The sequence below is a fragment of the Acomys russatus genome, chromosome 19, assembly GCF_903995435.1.
Source record: "Acomys russatus chromosome 19, mAcoRus1.1, whole genome shotgun sequence".
NCBI lineage: Eukaryota > Metazoa > Chordata > Mammalia > Rodentia > Muridae > Acomys > Acomys russatus.
Window position 1 is genome coordinate 36,798,765 of NC_067155.1, and position 22,368 is coordinate 36,821,132.

The 22,368-nt window shown below is 52.1% G+C and overlaps 1 protein-coding gene across 1 annotated transcript in view; it reads left to right on the plus strand.

The window, feature by feature from the left end:
* Mad1l1 (mitotic arrest deficient 1 like 1) overlaps positions 1-22,368 on the plus strand; it is a 308,425-nt gene that overhangs the window by 224,464 nt on the left and 61,593 nt on the right. The window contains exon 15 of the mRNA XM_051161164.1: positions 6,875-7,082. Within this exon, the coding sequence (XP_051017121.1) occupies positions 6,875-7,082 (208 nt within the window). The remainder of the gene's footprint in view (positions 1-6,874; positions 7,083-22,368) is intronic.

Below are 22,368 nucleotides of genomic sequence, written 5' to 3' on the forward strand. Positions count from 1 at the left end.
GGTTCTGTTGTCCTGAGGTCCCAGGGATTGGACTCAGGTTGCCAGCACGGGCAACAAGTACCTTTTCCCTTTACATACTGAGCCACCTCACAGGCTAGATGGCCATGCATGCGTGCGTGCATGTGTGTGTGTGTGTATACATCTTATGTGCACCATGTGGGTACTTGGATCCCCTGCAACTGGAGGGGAATGCTGGGAACTCTGATTCAAACTGGAACTCCAATTCCCAGCGCTCGCATCAGTCATCTGATGCTGGGAGCCAAATATGAGTCTTCCACAAGAGCAGTAAATGCTCTTAACCCCTGAGCCATCTCTCTAGCCCAAAAGAAAGGTTCTTGAAGACCAAATTCACTAAGACAGGGGAGATAGGTCAGTGGGTAGGGCCCAAGTTCAAGTCCCCAGCACCCATATAAAATGCCAGGCATGGTACATGCCTATAACCTCAGCATTGGAGGGTGGAGGACGTTGGAGCCTAAGAGCTTACTACCTGCCTAAAGCAGTGAGCTTCCAGTTCAGTGAAAAGACCCTGTTTGGAGACAACATGACTAAGAGCAGTAGAAGAGGGGCCCTGCCCCAGCCAGTGCCTCACTCTGGCTTCCATATGTGCATGATCCTGCACACTGGGTTATATGCAGCCATACGCACCACATACAAAAAGGGTCAGAGTCACCATGTTTCCCCTCACTCAGGGGAGCAGAGGCCCAGAGGCTAGGAGGGCCTGCAGAAGGCCACTCACACATCAGGAGAAGAATATACTATGTGAACCGAATGCACCACATACTGGCCCTCTCAGCCATGTGCCTGCTGGCTGTCTGGATGGAGAGCAGTGCCTGGTCACGTAAGCTTCCATGGACTTGAGCAACAAACAGAAGGTTACAGAGCAGAAAGGCAGTAAGAGCCATGTTTCTTCAGGGAGTCTGCACTGTGCCCTGGAGGAGCCTCTGCACAGACCTGACAATACCACTATCCATATCCCTGACCAGGGGCCACAGAGTGTCCCTGGTATTGCCACCTTCCTGCCTCATAGTCTGACTGTCAGCTCCCGTGTGTCCACAGTCATTATCCGAAGACGTCAGCTCGCTCGCTCAGCAAGTGAGATGTTTTTGTTTAGTCAATGATTGCATCGTGGCATCAAAGGAAAGTTCCAGAATTTTCCTTTTGAGATTCTTGTCAGTGCCTCCACAGTTTCCTCAGCTGCGAATCAAACAAGGCAACAAATTTTAGCAGCAGATTACAGCCATTCTCCCTTTTCTTCCTCAAAGCTGTCATCCTGTGGCAGACTCAGCGAAGTTGCTCACTCGCTCCCATCTGCTCGTCTCGTATGCCTCACCGGCCCCCTGGACAGTGCTTCTTTATATCGGCACTGGCGCTCCTAGGCCTGAAACAGGCAGCAGGTGTGTCTGGGGACAAAGCAGAACGAAAACAGTGCCAAGACAAGGTCTGGTGCTGTGGGCATGAGCCTGGCACTTCTTTTCTTCCCCTGAGTTGTCTCTGTTGCCTCTGCTATAGAGAGAGGCCACATAGCCTCCTGGCCGCTCAGGTACTCAAACATGCCCTGGCACAGAAGCAGGCATGTTTGGTGATGTCTCCTGGGCAGGTGGATTGGTATGCTTTAGGGGGCACTGACCTGTTTCCCTGGCCTGTGACAGCCTTTCAGGGTTTGCCCAGCCTCCTGTCTTTGCCATGAAGTTCTTGGCTGGCCCTTCCTTACAGCAAGGTTTTTGGTGTGCCTGATGATGGTAGTACTGACCCCCCCTCCCACCCTGGTAGTCTTGAGGCTACACTTAACATGGATGGCACCCGCCCAGCTTTCCTTCTACACGTTGTGGCCCCTCCACCTCTGCCACTTAGCTTCCCTTTCCAGACCAAGCTCTGAAACCCCGTTCTCTCAGCCCTGCCATGTGACTTGGGCACAGTAACCTAGGTGGGTGCTGGGTGCCAAGTGAGAGTGCACATGACTGTGGGCCTAGGTGGTGCCCTTGCTCCTGCCTCCTCCCTTCTTGTTACGTCTGCAGATGGCTGGTTGCCCCTTCACCTGCAATCCCTGTCCCCAGGTGGTCCTGTAGGGAAGAGAGTTCTTAAATTGGGGTCACTTGTGCCTGCAGCAGCAGCCCTGTGTCTACTCAGAAGCAGAGATGCTGCATCTGTCACAGGAGGGAGGCCGGGCTGTTTCTCTGGACCTCTTGGCTCTTTATGCTTCAGTTGGTGATCTGATTTCTAAGTGTGTGAAATACATTCTGGCCTGAGAGACGTTCTATTTGTTAAACATCCATTCGGTAGCCTCTGTGCCGTACCAGACACGTTGTCAGTACCAAGAGTACTGTGAAGAACAAGACAGACAGCCCTGTCCTCACAGAGCTGACCTCTGCTAGGGGACAGCTAATAAAACAAGTGTTTAAGATGACACAGCATGTCATAAGGCGTAGGTGCTGTGGAGAGGAGCCGGCAAGGGTAGTGATGGGCTGTCACTTGTTGCCTGTCAGTTTGTAGCTGGGTACTTGTTTTGGTAGGCATTGAGGCATCACTGTTGGCTTCATGCTCGGTAGAGTGAGGCAGTGGGCCTTGGCACTTCATGGCAGAAGGGTCTCAAGCTGGACAGGTTGCCTACTTTGTCCCCAGAATCCCTCCCTCCCTCCCTCCCTCCCTTTCTCCCTTCCTCCCTCCTTCCCTTCCCTCTTCTCTGATTTTTGAAACAGGGTCCCACGGTGTAGCCCTGACTGTCCTGGAACTCACTCTGTAGACCAGGCTGGCCTCGAACTCCTACAGTTCTTCCTGCTGCTGCCTCCTGAGTGTTGGGATAAAATGTGCACCGCCACACCGGGCTCTTCCCAGGAGTCTTGTGGCGTCTTGTGTTGTACGCTCAGTGTGGGGCTATGGGAGCTGTTCCAGGCCTGTTATCCCACCTCAGCTAAGATCCCCCAGACCCAGCCTGTCAGCCTGTATAACATCCAGACTAAGGGCTGAGTTGTGGTTTTTAGTCTTTAAAAAAGAAAATTTCAAGAACATTTTAGGCCACGTGAAATATTTGTGTTTGGGTGAGCATGGTTTCATTGGCACAACTGATGCTCTTCCCTGCCAGTTCCCACGCCTGTAGTCTGTGGCTGCTTTCTCACTGAGCTGCGCAGTAGGCACTGGGGCAGGCGGGCAGCCTTGAAGAGCTGGCTGGCTCCACAGGCAATGTCAGTCTGGGTTCTGATTCCCTGCCCAGCTCTTGGTGCTTGGCCTGGGGAGGGAAGCCAAGGTGCTTGTCCAGCCTCAGGGCTGTCACAGCGGGTGTGGGGGAAGGATTTCACATGCTTGGTTATCTCCCCGACTAGTGAAATTGCACGGAATAACAGACTGTTGAAATTGCACAAGTAACAGTCTCTTTCAACCCTGAAAACCGGGGAATCAGCTTGCGTTCCAGGAGCCTCTTCATCCCCAGGGCTTTACAAGGTTCTCAGGAAAGCTCTGAAGAGCCTGCAGGCATCTTTCCCCTCCCTCCCTCTTCCCAGTTCTGGCTGGTGGCCTCCTCCTTCCTACCCCTCTGGTGAGAATATACTCAGGATGTGGCCTGAGAAGCCAAGTTTGCAAGCTCTACTGTTCCCTGCAGGTGGCTCTGGCACTTTCTGTTCCCTGTCTCCCCCTACCCTACCCAACCCCAGGAGACTGCAGTTTGCTTGTGTGAAGGGTCTTGCTGTTTTCCTCTCACCCACCTCTGCCACAGGAAGTGTATCTGGAGGAGTGGCCAAGGGCTGACAGGCTGTGGCCTGGATGAGGTACTCCAGGTAAAGACCATACTGCCTTCAACATTTTAGAAGGGCAGTGGCCTATGGCAACTTAGCTCATGGGATGCCAAGGCTTACTGAGCACTGGCTGCCTCACTAAATGAGTCTCCCAGCTTCTTTGCTCAGTGAGTGTGATGCCTGAATGGGTGGGCTGTTTTCCCTGCTTCCTAAGCAAACATCATGGGAGGGGAGACTGAGGCCGGAGAAGCCAGGAAGCCTCTAGATGTGGACTTGGAGGTGAGTGTCCCTTGCTGAGCACCTGGGCTTTGAGGATTGGGCCCTAGGCCCATCAGTGTACGGCTCACCACATATGAATTCTCTGCCGCCAAGACCCTAGAAGAGAAATCCAAGCCTCCATCCCATGCTCTGGGGCAGCCTTATTTCATGTCGGAGAGCAGGGGCACTTGGAGAGAGGTCAGCCAGAGAAGACAACTAACTCCTTGTTTGATTTCCTAAGTCATCTCAGACCCCACAGAAGGCCATCTTGGGCTCAGTGGAGACAGCGAGGAGCCTCCCATCTCACACAGGTCAGGAGGCGGATGGGTCCCTTCAGTGGCTTCGCCACACCACTGTCCACACAGCACCCTGCCGGAATGCACAGCCTTCCTGTATGGGATGCCTGCTTCATGCTCGGCGTGTGGCCATCTCTCTGGCTGCAGTTTGGGCTTTCCTGGTGGCTCACGTGTATACCATTCAGTGTCCATTGGCTCTCTGGGTTCTGCCTGGGAAGTGTCTGCTCATTATTTTGCCTATTTTTCAGTGGCTGATGTTCTTGATTACTTTTGAGTTCTAAATAGCATCTAGGTGTGAGGTGATCAGGTGGATGAACCTTTGAGAAGGATTCCAGCCTGCTGCTGCCCACCTCCTTTCCTGTGCCTTTTCAGGCACAATGTACCTCCTCCGACACACACAGCCCTTTTTTTTTCATTTGCCTTTTTGATGTAACCCAGATTAACCCATAACTTGTAATTCTTCTGCCTCAGCTCCCTGAGTGTTGCTGTTGCACCAGCTTCCATTCATTTCTCTCCTGTCAGCACATCCTCTATCCCATCTGAGATGTCGTCACCACTGTGCTGTCGGGACAGTGATGTTCCCCCATGCTCACTCTCAGTCTTTACCTTTCGGGTTGGAGAGATGGCTGCAGAGTACCCACATGCTGGTTTACAGCTGTAACTCCAGTTCTGGAGAATCCAACACCTTCTTCTGATCTCCATGGGCACCAGGCACTCATGCAGTACACTATGTACGTGCAGGCAAAATACTCATAAAATAACTTTAAAAATTTTTTAAATCTAGCCTTTTAATCTTTTAAAAAAAGATTTATTTATTATTATGTATACAGTGCTCTGTCTGCATGTACACCTGCAGGCCAGAAGAGGGCATCAGATCACATTATAGATGGTTGTGAGCTACCATGTGGTTGCTGGGAATTGAACTCAGGACCTCTGGAAGATCAGTCAGTGCTCTTAACCTCTGAGCTATCTCTCCAGCCCCATAGCCTTCTAATCTTGACTTGGCTTCGCTGGAGTTGGCATCTGCATGTAGTGAGAGGTAGAGGTCATGGGGGCATCCTGTCCATCCTCTCTCTGGTGCCACTAGTCTCAACTGTGCCACTGTTTTTGTAACATGTTGAGATACATGCTAGATTCAGCCACATTGCTCTCCTGTGGCTGTCCCTGGCTTGAGGGAGCAATGAGGTGTGGGTGCCACTCATTGGCACTGTTATCTGTGGGTACCAGAGTGAGGTCTATGAGAACTCTCTTTACTTCACTCATAGTTTCTCTGTAAAGCCATTCTAGAGAGTAAGGTGCTCTTGTTCAGTTCTGGGCCTCCCTCTCACATACCTCTTGCAGAGAGGGATCAATGACAGGCCTCACAGGGCAGCAACATAGGCACTGAGTCTGGTCACTCAGTGTTTGCATCAGGATTCATTAGGTGGAGGCGTCTGTGAGTGGAGGCTCCGTTACACATGCTGTCAAGTCCAGTATGACTAAGCCATACCCTCAACCCTCACTGGGTAATTCTAAGCAAGTGTTAGGCCACATCCTGAGCCCTGCAATAGCCCCTTACTGGGGGATTCTAGGCAGGTGCTCTACCACTGAGCCACATGTGAGCCCCTCACTGGGGTATTCTAGGCAGGTGCTCTACCACTGAGCCACATCCCAGCCCCTCACTGGGGGATTCTAGACAGGTGCTCTACCACTGAGCCACACCCCCAGCCCCTCACTGGGGGATTCTAGGCAGGTGCTCTACCACTGAGCCACACCCCAGCCCCTCACTGGGGAATTCTAGGCAGGGGCTCTACCACTGAGCCACACCCCAGCCCCTCACTGGGGGGTTCTAGGCAGGGGCTCTACCACTGAGCCACACCCCCAGCCCCTTACTGGGGGGGTTCTAGGCAGGGGCTCTACCACTGAGCCACACCCCAGCCCCTCACTGCGGGATTCTAGGCAGGTGCTCTACCACTGAGCCATATCCAAGCCCCTCACTGGGGGACTCTAGGCAGGGGCTCTACCACTGAGCCACATCCCCAATCTCTCTCTGCTAGGTTCTACTTAAGAGTTGTACCACTGAGCCTCATCTCCAGCCCTCCTCCTCCTTCTTTTGTTTGTTTTGTTTTTGTTTTTTAGGTTTTTTTGTTTTTTGAGGCAGGGTCTCACCAAATAGCCCAAGCTACCCTTGTACTCACTCTATGGCCCTAACTGGCCTTATACTGGCAAAAACTCCTGCCTAGCCTATGGTGTAGCTGGGATTACAAGCCTTTGCCTCTCATCCCTACTGGAACTTGGCATTGAATTTGGTGTTTAGGTAGACTGAGCAGGGGATTGGTGTGCTCTGAGCACCTGTGATGGCCAATGGGGAGAAAGACTGCTTTGCTAGTTTTCTCTACCAGTTTAGTTGGTGGCCTCTGCACTCTAAGAGATTAGAACCCAGATTGGTAATAGGTTTGCCTGTACACATTGTCCAAGGGGGCTAAGATGGTTGTCACAGCAGCTGCCACCTCATACCTCATGTTCCAACAACTGTTCATCCATTATCAAGATTCCTCTGTGTTTTTGAGCTCCTCACCCACACCCAATGACCCTGTGCTGTGTGTGCTCCTCTAGGGTGACTATAACCAGAGTCGAACCAAAGTGCTACACATGAGCCTGAACCCGGCCAGCATAGCCAGGCAGCGCCAGCGTGAGGACCATGACCGGCTACAGGAGGAGTGCGAGCGACTGCGAGGACTCGTGCATGCCCTAGAGAGAGGGAGCCCCATCCCTGCTGACCTGGAGGCTGCCTCCAACTTGCCTTCATCCAAGGAGGTGGCAGGTAAGTGAACTCACCCAGCCCTATGGTCTCTGGGAAGGTATATGCATGGGGCATCCGGGCTGCGCGGATGGACAGAGCCCGCTGGCCCCTGTGGCCAGCTGAGAGCTATTGCTTCCCTGCAGGTTTCACAAACAGGGTTAGTCATCCAAGTTTGCAAGCAGCTAAGATCGTCTCAGACCCCCCAAAACAAATTAATACCATTTATCAGTTTCTATGTGACCCATTAATCATGAGTAAATCCAATCCTGCGAGAAAGCAGGGCCATCGTTCACTGGCCTAAGCACACGTCACAGAGCCCAGGGCCCTTTGCAACCAGGCCCGAGATTCCAGCGAAGAGCCAGACCAGCACAGGCAGTGCCTTTCACCACCCTCTCCAGTCTCTCCAGTAAATCAGGCCTCAGCCATGAGAGCATGTGCCTGTCATCCTGATGCAGTGTAGTGGCCACTGGCCTCAGTCACCGAGCCTCGGTGAGCATGGTAGCATGAGGCCCTGCCCTAGCTGCTTTGCTCTGCCGATGTGTAGTGCAAACTTGGGAGTACAAGGAAACATGTGTACTAGGTCTGGCTGGGGATGGAACTGGGGCAAGAGTCTGCTGGTGGCCGGTCTTGCAGTGACCCGGCCTGACCTGACACCACTCTTGTCTCCTTACCCCTAGGGGCACTTCAGGCCACTGTGCTGGGATGTAGCTGGGCCACTGCTGTCTTGGGGTTTATGCCTTACATGCGGTTCTCAACTACTCTGATCCTGCAGAGTGCTCCTGTTCCCATTCTGTGTGTCTGTTGTCCGGTCCTGTGGCAGCACGTGCCATTTGCAGGGAGAGTCCTTCATCCGTGGGGAAAGAACCGTCATCAGAGAGCCCTTCCTGCAGCACGGGGCTCAGGATGCAGTGGCAGAGGCAGAACTTGTCCTTTTCATCCCTACATTCCTGCTCCTGCTCCCTACCGCTTGTTGCATGAGCCCTGGGCCTTCATGGAGGGCTCCTGAAGACAGTATCACACAGACCCTAGAGGTCCTGGGCTGACTGAAGGCATGTATCAGTGGTCTGGTGCCCCGAGGACCCAGCATCTGAGTGAGGATGGCTGGTGCACCCTCCCCCATGTCTTGTCAAGTTGAGGTGCTCTGAGAAGCAGTCGATACCTTGGGGCTTTGTGCAGAAAGCCTGGCATAGAGTAGGCATTCCATATGACGTATCTGTGTTATTAGCCACAGTCTTGTTGCCTGACCAGAGGGACGCCTGACAGCTTTGGTGCTCTGCTCCAACAGGCCTCCAGTTTGTCAGTGTCCTTTATGAGTCTTGTGTCACTGTAGGGGTCAGCTCTGAGTGACAGATGGTATAGGTCAGGACCCGTGTCTCTTGGCAGCTTAGAAGATCATGTTGGCTTACATTATTTCTCTTCTCGTGAGCAGCTGGCATGGCTGTGGGTGTGAAGTGCGTACCCTCACTGCCCACTCCTTCCCCTCCACCCTTCTCCCATGTCAGGTTTTCAGAATGAAGGAACTTAACATTGACATCTTACATCCTGTGTGTCTATTCTTCTGCACAGCAGAGCCTGCACACATGTAACAGGATCTGGAGCCCAGTTCTTTCAGGTCTCAGACCACTCCCTCTCTCCAATAGAGCAGAAGCAAGCTGTAACAGCCCTGAGCTTTCAGGCAACTTGACCAACACTGGCAGCCAGATGCACCTGCCTGTCACTGGCTCCCAGCAGCCCAGAGTCCAGCTGGGCTATTTAGGGAGACAGTTCAGGAATTTCCTAGTTCCTCCTGAAAAATGCTGACCCATTCCATGTACAGCGACCAAATCCAGCCTCCCATAGCTGCCCAGGCTCAGTGTGTGTGGCCCCCTGCTGTCTCTGGCCCCTGCCAGTGAGCTGGTTAATTGCAGTTTAATTAGACATGCATTAAAATTAAAACAATCTCATCTTGTCACAGTGACACATTGAAGGTGATCAAATTTATCACTGCTTGAATGGGCACAGTGGATCCCAGAGGTGTCTCTGGGGAAGAGAGAAAGGGAGCTGGTGTGTGGGGAGTTCTCTTGTAGCCTTTCTGCCTCAGAAATGAGGGTACTCTCCAGGGCCTAGTGGGGCTTTGTGGGTGGAACATGGATTAGCTCAGGTCCTTCCTCTGTAGCTCAGGCTAGCCTTGAACTCTCTATTCCCCTGCTTCAGTCTCCTGAGTGCTGGAATTAAAAGCGCACACCACTGTGCCTGACTGGGATTGATGCTTAAGCACTTGACACTTGACACCTGGGCTGGAGACACCATGGTCTGCATGCTCTTCTTGTACCATGTGACTTCAAGACTGCTGCTGCTCCAGCTTTGATTCAAATATTCCCCACACAGTGGCCCTGGTTCTGGGACCTAGGTCAGCTAGAGTGGCAAGGGAGATGCCCCAATGCTCTCAGAGCTGAAATCAGTTTGGCGGCTTTGTTTGGTACAGGCCAGTTACTGTCTTGTTCTGTTGGGGAGGGCTACACTTCCCAGGCCTCAGTCTTCTCTGAAGTACCTAGAGGTGCAAGGGTGGTCTGGGCAGGTCTGAGCAGCTCTTGAGTGCAAATAGAGATACTTTGTCTCAGGTGTCTCCATAGAGCTGTTCTTGCTCTGGGGGAAGTGTCAGCTATTGGCTCTGAGCCCCAGGACCACAATGCTGCATAGATTGATGCTGACTGAGCAGGTACATCCTCACTGCAGCCCCCATCCCCTAGCTCCCTTTCCCACGCAGAACAGCAAAGTACCATTGATGTATATGGCCTACATGGCAGGGGCAGGGACCCAGAAGGACCATATTTAAAGAAAAAAAAAAAACCTGACATTGTTATAAAAATAAAAGTATTAGTTTCCAACAAGCCCCAAGCATACTTGATATACTGTAGAAACTATGAGATTCAGAGCTTGGTACCATAAATAAAGTTTTATTGAAATATGGCCACCCTATTCTTAGGAATGTCCCCAGCAGCTGAGTTAAGCTCCCAGAGTAGAAGAGTTAGTTGCCTTCCTAGAATCCCCCAGTGAGGGGCTGGGTTGTGGCTCAGTGGTAGAGCACCTGCCTAGAATCCCCCATCGAGGGGCTGGGAATGTGGCTTAGCGTCTGTTTAGCAGTGCTTGAAGGCCCTGGGTTCCAGGCCCAGTACTTGGGGGCTGAGGGGACTAATTCATTAAAAGTAATGAAATTGATAAGCCTCAAGCTCAATCTTTCTAAACAAAATCATCTCTTCTTAAAAAACAACTCTTAACGTTAACACTCTGACATAAACACTGTAAAGGATGAAGTTATCGGGTGACAATTCTGACAAGAGAAAACAAAAGTTGTCTTTCTCATTAGCCAAAGAAACACATCGGCAGAAGATGCTGTGCTACCTTGGTTTTAGGGCTCATGTGGTAAAGTAGCAGCTTGGGCTCTGCAGCTCCATTTGCCACATATGCTCCATATGCTGTGTGTGACAGCCTCAAGCAAGACTGTCAGCCATTCCCTCCGCAATGGGAGTCGTGTTCCAGCCCTAGGACAGGTGTCCATCCCCAGGGCAAGGCCTACAGTCTGCTCCATCCCTCCTTGTGTCTAGTGCTGTGTCTTCAGCATAGTGCCCAGCTTCCTGCGCCTGACTGAGTACCTCAGGGAGTACTTTGCACACTGAGTAGTCGCTTCCTGGGTGACATTCTATGGTGCTCTCCTCATGCTTCCTTGAGGTGACCCTAGTGATGGTGCAGGCCAATGCCTGGGAAGAATAGAGAATGGGAACACAGTACTGTCATCTATCCTGACTCTGGGGACAGCATGGGGACAGCCGTCTGCTGGGCCCTGAGGAGGAGGCTGAGGCCCTTCAGGGTACCCAGCTAGACCCTCAGCGTAACCCCACTGTTGAATCACGTGACTGGGTACGTAGTGGTCCACCCTCCATCTGCTTACTCCTCCACTCTTTGGCTGTGATGTTGCCTGGCTTCTGGTATGGTCTGTTATCCTTGTATTGTGGACTGATGACATTTAACAGGAGGAAGTGGAAAGAGTGCCATTGCACTTCAGATTTGGGGCACTCGTGGCTATATTTAATAATGCAAGTGAAAAGCAAAGCACTACTGTTCAGTCCATACTTGCCATTAAAAATGGCTACTGTGTGGTTCATACCTGTAATCCCAGCTCTTGGGGCCCCAAGTTATAGGACACCTTGAGCTACAGAGTGAAATCCTTATCAAGTAAAAGAGATAGAAAGAAAAACGTCATAATTGCTACCAGTGGATAAGTGGGATAAAAAGACAAGCAGAAACCCCCGAGCCCGAGTCTCCCTTGTCTAAGAAGTTAATACTCATGTAATGAGCAGTGAGCAGTACGCCCATGGGGAACCTCTGACATATGTCACTAGGACAGCTCTTCAGTGATCCGGACAAAGACAGACTTAGACCCTGACCCTCACCCACACACTGAAGACATTACGGGGGCTCTGCAGCTTCCAACAGAAGGAATCAGCAGAACAGCCTAGAAGAAAACTATTTATCAGCTCACGAAGGCGCCTTCGAAGCCTGACCCAAGCCTCTCTGCGCAGCCTGTCACCACAGCTACTTGGGAGACAGAAGCAGAGGGAGCTCAAGTTGAAGGCCCGCAACTTCGTGAGGCACTGTCTGCCTATAGGTGTGCTCCTACAGCGAGCTGGGACTGGGAGGCAGAAGTTGGGAAGCTCGGGCCCGCTAGCCTGGGCACTCCTTGACGAGCAGGGATGCCTCAGACAAGGTGGAAGGCGAGGATTGGCACAGAAGCAAACGGTCCTCTAACTTTCATTAGCATATTATTGTATGTGCTCATGCCCTCAAGCACATGCTCACACATGTCATACATATGCATATTACATACACATTATGCATGTACATATATGTCACACAAATAATTACAAACATGTATACACACACTTTTTTTTTTTTTTCAAGAATCATGGGATTTAATTGCAGTCTTTGTGGACTGGGAGAGGCCTTCCCACTTGGTCTCAGGTCATTCCCAAATTAGTCCCCTTCCCACCCACCTTTCTAGGCCCAGCCAGATCTTCAAAGCTCAGGGGCCAGTGTGGGAATAGTCCCTGAACTGGAACAAAGTGGTAGTGGCAAGGAGGATTCCTCACAGCTGGGGGCTCACCTTAGGACCAGACTTAGATGGGACTGAGAAATGGAACTCCCACAGAGAATTTGGCACCGAACCCTGAGGCATTGTCCCAAGTCAGATAAAACTGAAAGCTGCTCATCTTATGAGTATGGCCCTGCTGCAAAGTAGAGTGAGTGAGGGCTTAGACTTGCGGTAAAAGGGCAGAGGCTATACTTCAAGGCTGTGGCTCTCTCACGAGTTCTCAACCCCAGCCCACCTCTCAGCCCCTCCTGGAACTGTTCCTTGTGGTAGAGAGCTGCCTTGGGCAGTGTCAACATTCTCAGCCTAGCCTAGCTCCTTTCATTGTCTCGAGTGTAGTGCAGGCTCAGCCTTGAGAGCCTGTGAGTCTGGTGGCAGCTCCAACCTATTTGCTTCCACTCTGTGGACACCATCTAGGCTTCTCAGCCACCGGGTCTTTGTCCAGAGCCAGGGTGACTCTTGCCTGTGGCCCCAGGCCTCCATCAGAGTTTAACCAGCCTGTTAACCATGCTCCCAGGCCTGTTTCCATGGCGTGCCCTCCCCACTGGTCACCCTCCCTCCCTCTCACTGACTCACCTCACCTGTGCCCTTCTGTAGATCCTCGACACCTTGGAGATGGAGCCTTTTGCAGCTTTAGTCTTGTTGTTTTATTTTGCAAATGCCAAGGAGCAAGCTCTAGGCTCAACTGGCACTCCACCTCTGACTACATCCCTAGACCTTGAGTCTTATTCTGAGTCCCTCGTGGCTGAGGGCAGAGCCAGCCTCCACCTGGTCCCTGTAACCCCCACCCCACTCTTGTCCCCATCCCCCGGTCTGTGGAGACTGCTGAGTAACTGCCTCATTCCCCAGCCACGTTGAGCTGCTCAGCTGACTGCCTTGTTTCCTTTCCTTCCTGGCATGTCTGTAAACTTTGCCGTGTAGCTGAAGCCAAGTACCCAATTAGGGATTTCTCTCCATTTCATTCAGCCCGTAATTGAAGTGCGAGCGTCTTATTGCATGACACATCAAACAAGCGGGTGCCCTGGAACCCCAGGCTGGGTACGCATAGCAGCCCTGACCTCCCCACCTCAGACCTGCAGTGCCAGGCTGGGCCAGGCTGGATCAGGCCAGGCCAGGAGGTGTTGGCACAGCCAATACTCACCAGTCAAGTGAGGTCAGGGCACTTCAGCTTGAGGTCCCCATGGGAAGTCATCCAGGCCTAGTGTGGCAGCCCTTAGTTTCCTGTGTCAGAGAGAGGGTGGCCTGCACACCTGCCTGCCTGGGCTGTCACAAGGCTGACTTTAGTAGCTAGCCTGCAATCCTTGCTTGTAGCACATGCTCTATATCCCACTCCGTGGGGAGTATAAAGGTTGTGGTATGGGGGTCCATCTGACTTGGCTACTGTGGAGTCCTGAGGTTATAGGATCCATCTGACTGAGTTGGCATAAATGCAGAAAATCACCCGCCTTTCCCAGGAGTCTGCACCGGGCTGTCTCCCCTGTGTGTCTCACCATGCTCAGCAGCATCCTCCATCCTTGGCTGTCTAAGGGTGTAATTAGCTCAGTGATTTAGTGAGCTTATGGCAGTGCTCTGCCCCCATGACAGCCTGGCTTTAGAATGTTCCCATCACCCTGATGGGTCCCCAATGCCCTTGCAGTCGTCCCCACTCCTACTCATAGCCCCAGGCAATCACTGATCTTTCCTCTGCCAATTTGTCTTTTCAGAACATTTGTCTAAACAGAACCTTACACTACACGGGCCTTTGTTCTGGCTTCTGTCACTAAGCCTAGTACTTCCAAGATTCTGCCGTGCCATAGCATGGATCCATATTCCTTTGTATGGCTGAGTAATATTCCACCATCCAGGTGGCCCATGCATTAGGGATCAAGTCATTGATGGTGGACATTGTGTTGTGTCCACTTTGGGCCACTGTGGGTCCTGGTGCTGTGGATGTTGGAGATAGTGCCCATGTCTTATGTGTAGAAGGGAATTTGGGGATTACCCAGTACATGTGTCACCTTTGTAAGTGGTTGTACCTGTTGACATCCCCTTGTAAGGGTCCCCTGTGTGTGCTCGCCATCCTCCCTGCCATTCATCTTTCCTGGCTTCTTGACGACAGCATCCTCTGTGGTTGCATTTCCCTAATGACTAATGATTCGGAGCTCATTTCTGTAGCTTATTAGCCATTCATACATCTTCCTCGCTGAGACGCCTCTCATATCGGTGCCCAGTTTTTAATTGGATTGTTTGTCTTCTAATCATTTTCTTAATGCTTTCGTCTGATAAGCAGCGTTTTTAATTTTGATGAAGTGTAATTTATCAGTTCTTCCTTCCGTGGCAGGCACTTTTTCCCAGGGACTCAGCTCACCCCAGCGCTGTGGCCGCCCGTGATTGTTACAGAAGGGCTTGACTCTGACCCCTGTGCCTTGTCCTGTTAGGTTGATGATGGAATCCAGTTCCATTTGTCCTCTTTGATCCTCAATCACCCTACCATGATGGACCACCCAGCTAGGCTTGCTGTGTTAGCTTGTTTTCTATTGCTGGGATAAAAACTACGACCAAAGCACTTTGGGAAGGAAAGGGTTAGTTTGACTTACATGTCCCCCTCACAGGCCACAGGTCCCTCAGGCCAGTAGCTCAAGGCAGGGGCTGCAGCAGACAGAGGCTTTGAGGAACGCTGCTTACAGGCCTTTTCCCCATGCCTTGTTCAGCCTGCTTTCTTTTGGGACCCAGGCCCACCTGCCCAGGGGTGACGCTGCATAACAGTGGCCTGGGCCTTCCCACATCAATCATTAATGGAGAAAATGCCTCACAGGGCTTGCCTGCAGTCCAGTCTGATGAGGGCATTTTCTTCACAAAGTTCCCTCTTCTCGGATGACCCTAGCTTGTATCAAGTTGACAAAAACCTGACCTGCACACTTACCTTCCCCAATCCCAGCACCCTGGAGGTGGAGGCAGGAGGATCGGGGATTTTAGTTTATCCTTGGCCAGCTGGTGAGATGGAGGCCAGCCTGAGTTACAACAGCGCAATGACTGCAGTTCTGTGACTCAGAAGATCAGCTCACGATGGGGGTTCTAGTCCCAAATACTGTATTGCTGAGTGCCTTTGGCCCGCTCCCACAGCTCCACCCAGTCCTGGCAGTCCATCCCTGTCACACTTGAAGCAGAGGCTGGACATCCTCCAGACCTCTTCTGAAACTGCACGCCCTTTCATGCACTTTTCTGAGTCAGCTGCCCTGTCCTTGCATTTTTGGAAACAGGTGTGTGTGTGTAACAAGGCCATCTTACTTCTATTCACATCAAATTCAGATGGCAATGACCAACCAAAGAAACAACTCCAACCAAGCCCAGCTTAATGAATCAGTGAGTTTATTGGGGTTCCTTGTAGGAATGTGTGTGCAGGATCACATACAATGGGTGATGAGTGGCTCACAGAAGTGTGGGTGACTCCCAACAGCTGCACCCCAGCCCACCCCAGCATACTGGTGACTTCCAGCATAACTTGCAGGCAGCTCCATTTGAGTCTCCTCCTCCAGCAACTGTTTACTGCTTTTATAACCTTGAGGATGAGGGAGCTATTGGGCCTTCCCCACACACATGGGAACATAACTCTTCTGAAAGCCTCCTGAGGACCATTACAGCCCATCGGTCTGATTTCAAGATGCTGAGGGCCATGTCTGTCACCTCCCTGGCCCACTGCAACATGTGCTTTCTGGCCAGGCTTCAAAGTAGACCCTCTGCTGTGGTGCAGTGAGATGGAGTGATGGAGACCACAGCACACAGATCTGTAAGCCCTAGCAGGATACCTTTTTTAAACATCATGTCTTGCGTTTTCATTTCTTTAGTTTGCGTGCATCTGGCTGGGTGTGAGAGCAGTGGATGTGGAAGGCATAAGACAGCTTTCCGGAGTCAGTTCTTTATCTTGCAAGTCCCAGGAATCTAACTCAGATCAAAAGGTGAGCATCTGAGAGACAACACCTAAGGTTGTCCTTGACCTGCACACACACAAACAGACACATGCTTGTACATGTGTGCGCGCACACACACACATACACAGGGTCAGCAGAGCCCCACTCCTGCTCTGGCTAATAGAATCCAGGCTACCTGCACTCAGCCCCAGCTCTGGCTGTTTAGTTATCAACATGTTACAACCTTCATGCCACCATAGGCCAAGGCTACTCGCTCCATCTGGACTCAGCCATGGGAGCAGGAGGGCCGCCTTTGCTGCCTCTCTTTGAAGCCTGATGATTTCCGCACTCAGTGAGCAGAGCCAGTCCTCGTCTCCTTTTCCAGGATAGTGTATGGCAATAAGTTGGGTATCCCTGGCGCCTCTCCTCTTACCCAGGGCTCCTCTCTAGCAGCCGTGGCCTTCTGCTCTGCCTACATCCTTAGCACCCAGTGCCTCCACAGTCACAATTGCTGCCCTACCTCAGCATCCTTCCCAACCCTTCCCTTCCCTGTTCTGGCTGCTGAGTCGGCCCTGTAGCCTTTTCCTTAATCTGCTGTCTGAAGAATTGGTTCCATATCAAGTCTGAGGCTGTGGCACGCATTAGCAGGCTTTTAATACACTGCTCCGTCTCAAGGAGGAGGGACAAAGGAGATTTAAAACTCTTGTCTCGCCAAGAGCAGACGGATTGACTCAAGAATGACTCGGTCAATAAAATATGAGCTCTGAACACCGCCTCCCCCAAACGGGAGCTCACCTTCCAGGGAGTTACAGTTTCTGTACTCCCAGTGTCAGAAATTCATAATACATCCAGTGTGCAGAATGGATCGCTAGCTCTCCGCCTCGTGTACATGTGACTCCACCACTGTGGCTCTGATGGGACTCCTACTCGCTGCCTCTGCCCACTGGCTCCATCAAGCTTCTATCCTGTCCAGAGGATGATTGCAGGTTGCTGTCTCTGCCTCAGTCTTCTCTTGCCTGACCACCTGCCTGACATCTCTGTGAAAGGAAGCTTGTGTTGAAGCAGATGTGTTCTCGTGTTTGTCATGTGGTTCTCTGCTTAAAGTGTTTTTGGCTAGGCAGGGGAGCAGAGGTTATGTGTGTACAAACGTGATGAGGTCATGCCTATTAATTAGTTTCTGGCTATCTGTCTGTGTGAAACCTTCCTTTGAAAGCTGTGGCTCTCCTAGAGCACGCTTACCACCCAGCTGGCCACATGAGACAGCCTTGCCAAACGGGGATGAGGGATTCTCCCTCTCCTTGTCTCCCCCATCCTACATGCTCAGGCCCCTCCCTGAGTCCAAGTGCAGTTAAGGCAGAGTCACACATAACTGGTGGTAGGGTATAGCTGGACACTCAGGTAAGAGTCTCATGTCCCTCCCAGCACTCCATGGTGGGGCTCAAACAGCAGGCCTGGCTGGAGTGATCCTTTTGCAAGGGGGCACAGCTGAACTTCCCAAGATGGCAGTTACTGGGCTTGGAGGACAGTCATTCCCAACAGCCAAGCTGATGGAGCTCTGTTCTCGCCTGTGTTGTAGGCTAAGTCTTCCATCACCAAAGTTGTCCCCATGGCCTTGGGCTTTCCCCCCAGGCCTTCCCCCTATCTTAGACTGGAGATGACCTCCCCCAAAGTACAACCCAAATGCAGCCCTGACCTCTTAGAACCACACTGCTGAGATCCAGTGGAGAGAGGGGTCTTCAGCTCGGGTACCAGGGAGTGCCACCCTGATGCGTGCTCATAAAGACTGTGTACACTATGGCTGCTAGAGTCACCACACCCAGGACAGGACTTGGCTAGAGCCTACAGTGGCCCTTCTGGCCTTCTGTTACCCTAACCATGGCATGCCTTTATTCCCCCACCTACACTCTCCCTCCTTATCTTCTGTTGCCTAGTGCAGGGCTCCCTAAAGAGAAACATGGCCTTTAGAGCCGAGGCAGGACTGCAGCTCTTTTGCTGGTTGCCCTTGGGTAAGATACCTGCTTGTGGTCTGGTGGCATGTCAAAGAGGCCCACGTTCCACCAACAGGGGCTGTGGATGGAAAACAATCCTGGAGCAGTGCTGGCTAGCATCTCATACTCTGCAGTGTCTGACCCTCTACAGTGTGTCTTACACCCTGCAGTGCTTCCCAGAAGTGGACTAGTGGGTACAAGTGCCTGCAGCCAGCCAGGCCTCATTCTCCCCTCTCCCTCATTTATTTGTTTGCTATTTGGCGGGTGTTGTTTGTTTGTTTGCTTACTTGTTTGCTTGCTTGCTTGCTTTGAGACCAGGTCTTATGTCATCCAGGCTGGCCTTGAACTTCTGGTCTCTCTGCCTCTACCTCCCAAGTGCTGGGATTACAGGTGTGCTAGAGACCTTCAAGTGGGATCATAGGTTACTCCTGGCCACCCAGCCCCATATCTAAGGAGAGTCGGAGTCCAGCTGCTCTTCTGTCCACCAGCTCACTTAGTGCTTATGAGCCTGCTTCAGTGGTCTTGTGTCCCAGGCACTGTGGGTGCTGGGCTTGTCCTAAGCAAGTCTCTGCCTTCCAGGGACCTCTACAGGCCCTCAACCAGACAAGGTCCATCGGACCCTCAAAGCAGGGCAGCACACGTGTCCACCAGAGGTGCAGAAGCTCAAGGGAAGGCCAGGAAGGCAGGCACCAGGTAGAATGTGGCACTGAGCACAATCTCCTGTAGGAGGCAGAAGCTCCGCCACCTGTGGCATGGCAGAGAATTATATTGTTCAGGCATGGGTGGATGAACCTCTTGAATACAGCAGTATTGGAAGCGGAGCCAGCACTTGGGGCTGGGTTTCTACATCAGCGGATGGAAGGGAAGTCCTGCTCTGTCCCATCACCCCACCCCCACCCTCCACCCTGCCCCATGCATCAGCTCAGGAGGCCTAGTCTGGGTGGGGAAGAGGGAGAGGTGAGACATCTGATTAGGGGCTTCTGGTCAGTACTGGGTCTGCAGGAGTCCATGGGAACTTCATTTCCTGGACAAAGGCTGCAAAGGCAAGGGTGAGTGTGGGGCCAAGCTGGCAAGGGCTACAGCCTAGAGCAGCTTTGGTCACAGGCAGCACTGGTGGTCTTGGGTGTCTAAAAGAGCAAGAAGAAAGTGTCGATCAGTTAGGACTCAGGGCACACTTGTCACTGGGGTCATGAGGAAGGGTTGATGAACCCACACAGAGCTTCACAGTTCCCAGGTGGGGAATTGTAGGAGGCCTAATGGGTGGTGCTCATAGCTCTCTGGAGGAGCACTAACACCAGAGCCATGCTCCAGCTCCATATGAGACTGCATGCAGTTTGACCTCAAGCCCTGACCCTTATTTTCCTAAGCCAGAAGTTAGACAACAGTGGACATGGCTCTTGTCACTGAAGGGGCCTCTGCTAGGCACCTCAGGCTTTTACCATAGGACAGAAGCCTGCTCTAGGAAGGGTCAGTGGGGAGGAAGGACTGGCTGATGACTCAACAGGTTAGGCATGAAGTGAAGTCAGCAGCAGGAGACATGTTTCGGACTGCGTGGGTTCGGCCTGGTTGGCATCCAGGAGTTGTTCTGAACTGAGGCCTGAGTTGCTGATAGAAGCCCCTGCTCAACCCCCAGGGTGGTGCCTGCAGTAGCATCACCTGGCCCCAGTAGGTGTTTGTCTCTCAGGGCTACCAAGATCCTGAAGACCCAGGCTGGGTGATGTTGATCCTCCAGGACTCTGGTTTGTTTCCATATCCATCAGCCAGCAGTGTCCCTCCCACCCTGGAGGGCACCCAGACATCACGGGCTGCTGATCCTCTACTGCTGAGAGTGCTGCCACAGGGACTGTGCAGCCTGGCACTGTAGGGCCTCTCTTGCTCTATCCCTGGGGTGGGGGAGGGAGTCTTACAAGAAGGAATATGATATCAGCGCCCGCTTGTCACCCCGGGACTCTCCCACCCTGTAATCTGGTGGGCTGTAATTGCCGGTGTCTTTTCAAATCATTTTTGTGCAAGGTGACAAGCTGCTTGCTGGAGTGAGCAGTTAATCACACAGAGATGCCCCGTTTGAAAGGCGCTGAGAGCTTACCCAGGGGCGGCTGCCAGCAGCCAGCCGGGTGCACACGATCTGCTCATCTGCATATAATTCCAGGGCGAGCAAGCATCGCTGAGGCTGGTGTAAACCATGCAATTTCCGGCCCAGCAGGGGAACCCAGGCTAGTGGTGGGGACCAAATCTCAGGGCCTGTGGCATCAGTAGAGTTAAAGCAGCCCTATATGTCTGTAGGGCAGCAGGACACCTTACTGGTTGTGTGTGGAGGGGGCTAGTCACATTGGGAACCACAGTCCCCTTACAACAACTGTACTGCCTGTCACTCTGCAGGGCGGGTTCAAGGAAGGAGAACCCCAAAAGTATCCTAGCTGGTATTGCCCATCACCTCCTCCTGCCAGCCATTCTACCTGTTGGTTGGTTGAAGTTTAGATTTGGGATGGGCTAGCAGCCTTCTGTGCTCTGTGCCATATCGGCTAGCCATTCCACCTCCCTCCATGTGGTGTCTTAGAGGGTTGAAACCATAGTTGCCCAGCAGGTCCTGGGACAGTGCTCCAGGACACTTCCTGCCATTCTCTCTAGGCAGCCATCGGGAGGAGGGCACAGACATCCCTGTTACAGCCACAGCAGTGCCTGGCCTCCACAGCTGCTAATAAAATTGCATAAATATTTGATGGCTAATTATTAAATATTTAAAAATGTAAAACTGGGATGGTTTGGAAGTTAGCAAGGCATGAATAATTCATTCCTTCGATGCACATCAGCTTTGGGTCTGAACAGGGCCAGCACCTCCGGTGCCTGCTACAGCCAGGGACATAAGTACTAGGGACTTCTCTGACTAGCCACCAGTCCCCTAGGCTAAAAACAGAGACTCAGGCAGGGTCCTTGTCATCACACTGCAGGCCAAGTCTCAAACCTTGCCTTGTAAAGTCAGGAGCGGGTTTATGGGGAGGCCTAAGCAGAGATGATCCCTCTACCTGGGTGAGCCTGAAACAGCACCCCTTCTGGTCAGTGTTCATGCTACTGCAGAGACCAAAGGCCAAGATTGTCTTGCCACCTGGCCAGACACAGGAGGGTCCAGCCATTCCCTTAATGCCTGGTATGCAGGGATCCCTAAAAGGGGCCGGAATAGACTTGCAGGCACAGCTAGAGCATCAGGAAAAGCACAGGCCATGACCTTCTGACTGCGAGGCCATCCTTACAGCTAGGTGAGTTAGGAACAGCAGCAGCAGTTGGGAAAACTGTAGTGCATTACATCCTAGTATCCTGGTGGGTTTTGCAAGGCCTGAAAATCTCAGCTTTAGGTGAGTGGATTTTATTCACTTTTCAGGATGGAAAATGGCTCTGCCCAGAATCCCCAGAGGAATGTTCGAAAAGCTACTTTCAGCTCTTAATCAGGAGATGCTGGGGCCTTGGGGTAGTTATTGCTCCATTGGACCATACCCTCCTTTCTGCTCCATCCCATAGCATTATAGCCAGGAACGGGGGGAGAGTCCCTCTGCAAAAGTGGAAGGCCAAGAGGAGGGGCCACATAGCCCATCCTTGTCATCCTCACCTGTCCCTTTCCAGCGTCATCGTCAATGCCCCTTCACAGTGATATTCAGCTCCAGGGAGGGGAGCATGTGTGTTTCCTGCTGGCCTGTATGCAAGCATGTTTCCTTTCCAGGCTGGGTGAGAGCTTGGCTGTATTTCCTTCCAGCATGCTCACATGCAAATATACTTGTTTTCACATGAGTTTCAATGTGATAACAGATTGCCTCGGCTCACTTGCCAAAGCCCCCAGACCTGCACCACCATGCCTAGCCCGCTGTGGTGGTTTGAATGAGAACTGCCCTTGATAGCTCATATATTTGAGTGTTTGGTTCCCAGTTAGTAGAACTGTTTGGGAAAGATTAGTAAGTATAGCCTTGCTGGAGGAGGTGTGTCACTGTGTCACTTTTGAAAGCCCACCCCCCTCCCTGGGCCCAGGCTCTTTCCTGCTTTCCTCTGGCCAAGCAGATGCAAGCTTTCAGCTACCACTCTAGTGCCGTCCCTGCCTGCCCATGACCATACCTCCCACCTTGGTGGACTCACCCTCTGGAACTGGAAGCCAATTCCCAAGTAAATACTTAGGCACTTGGTCAAGGTGCCTCCTCAAAGCAATAGAACATCAGCTAAGACACCTGCTTTCTAGCTTCATGACTGTCTCTTGGCTTCTCAGCAGAGGGGAACGCTGCATTCTTTTTCTCCAGCCTGAGTATACTCTGGTGTGTGCTTGCACA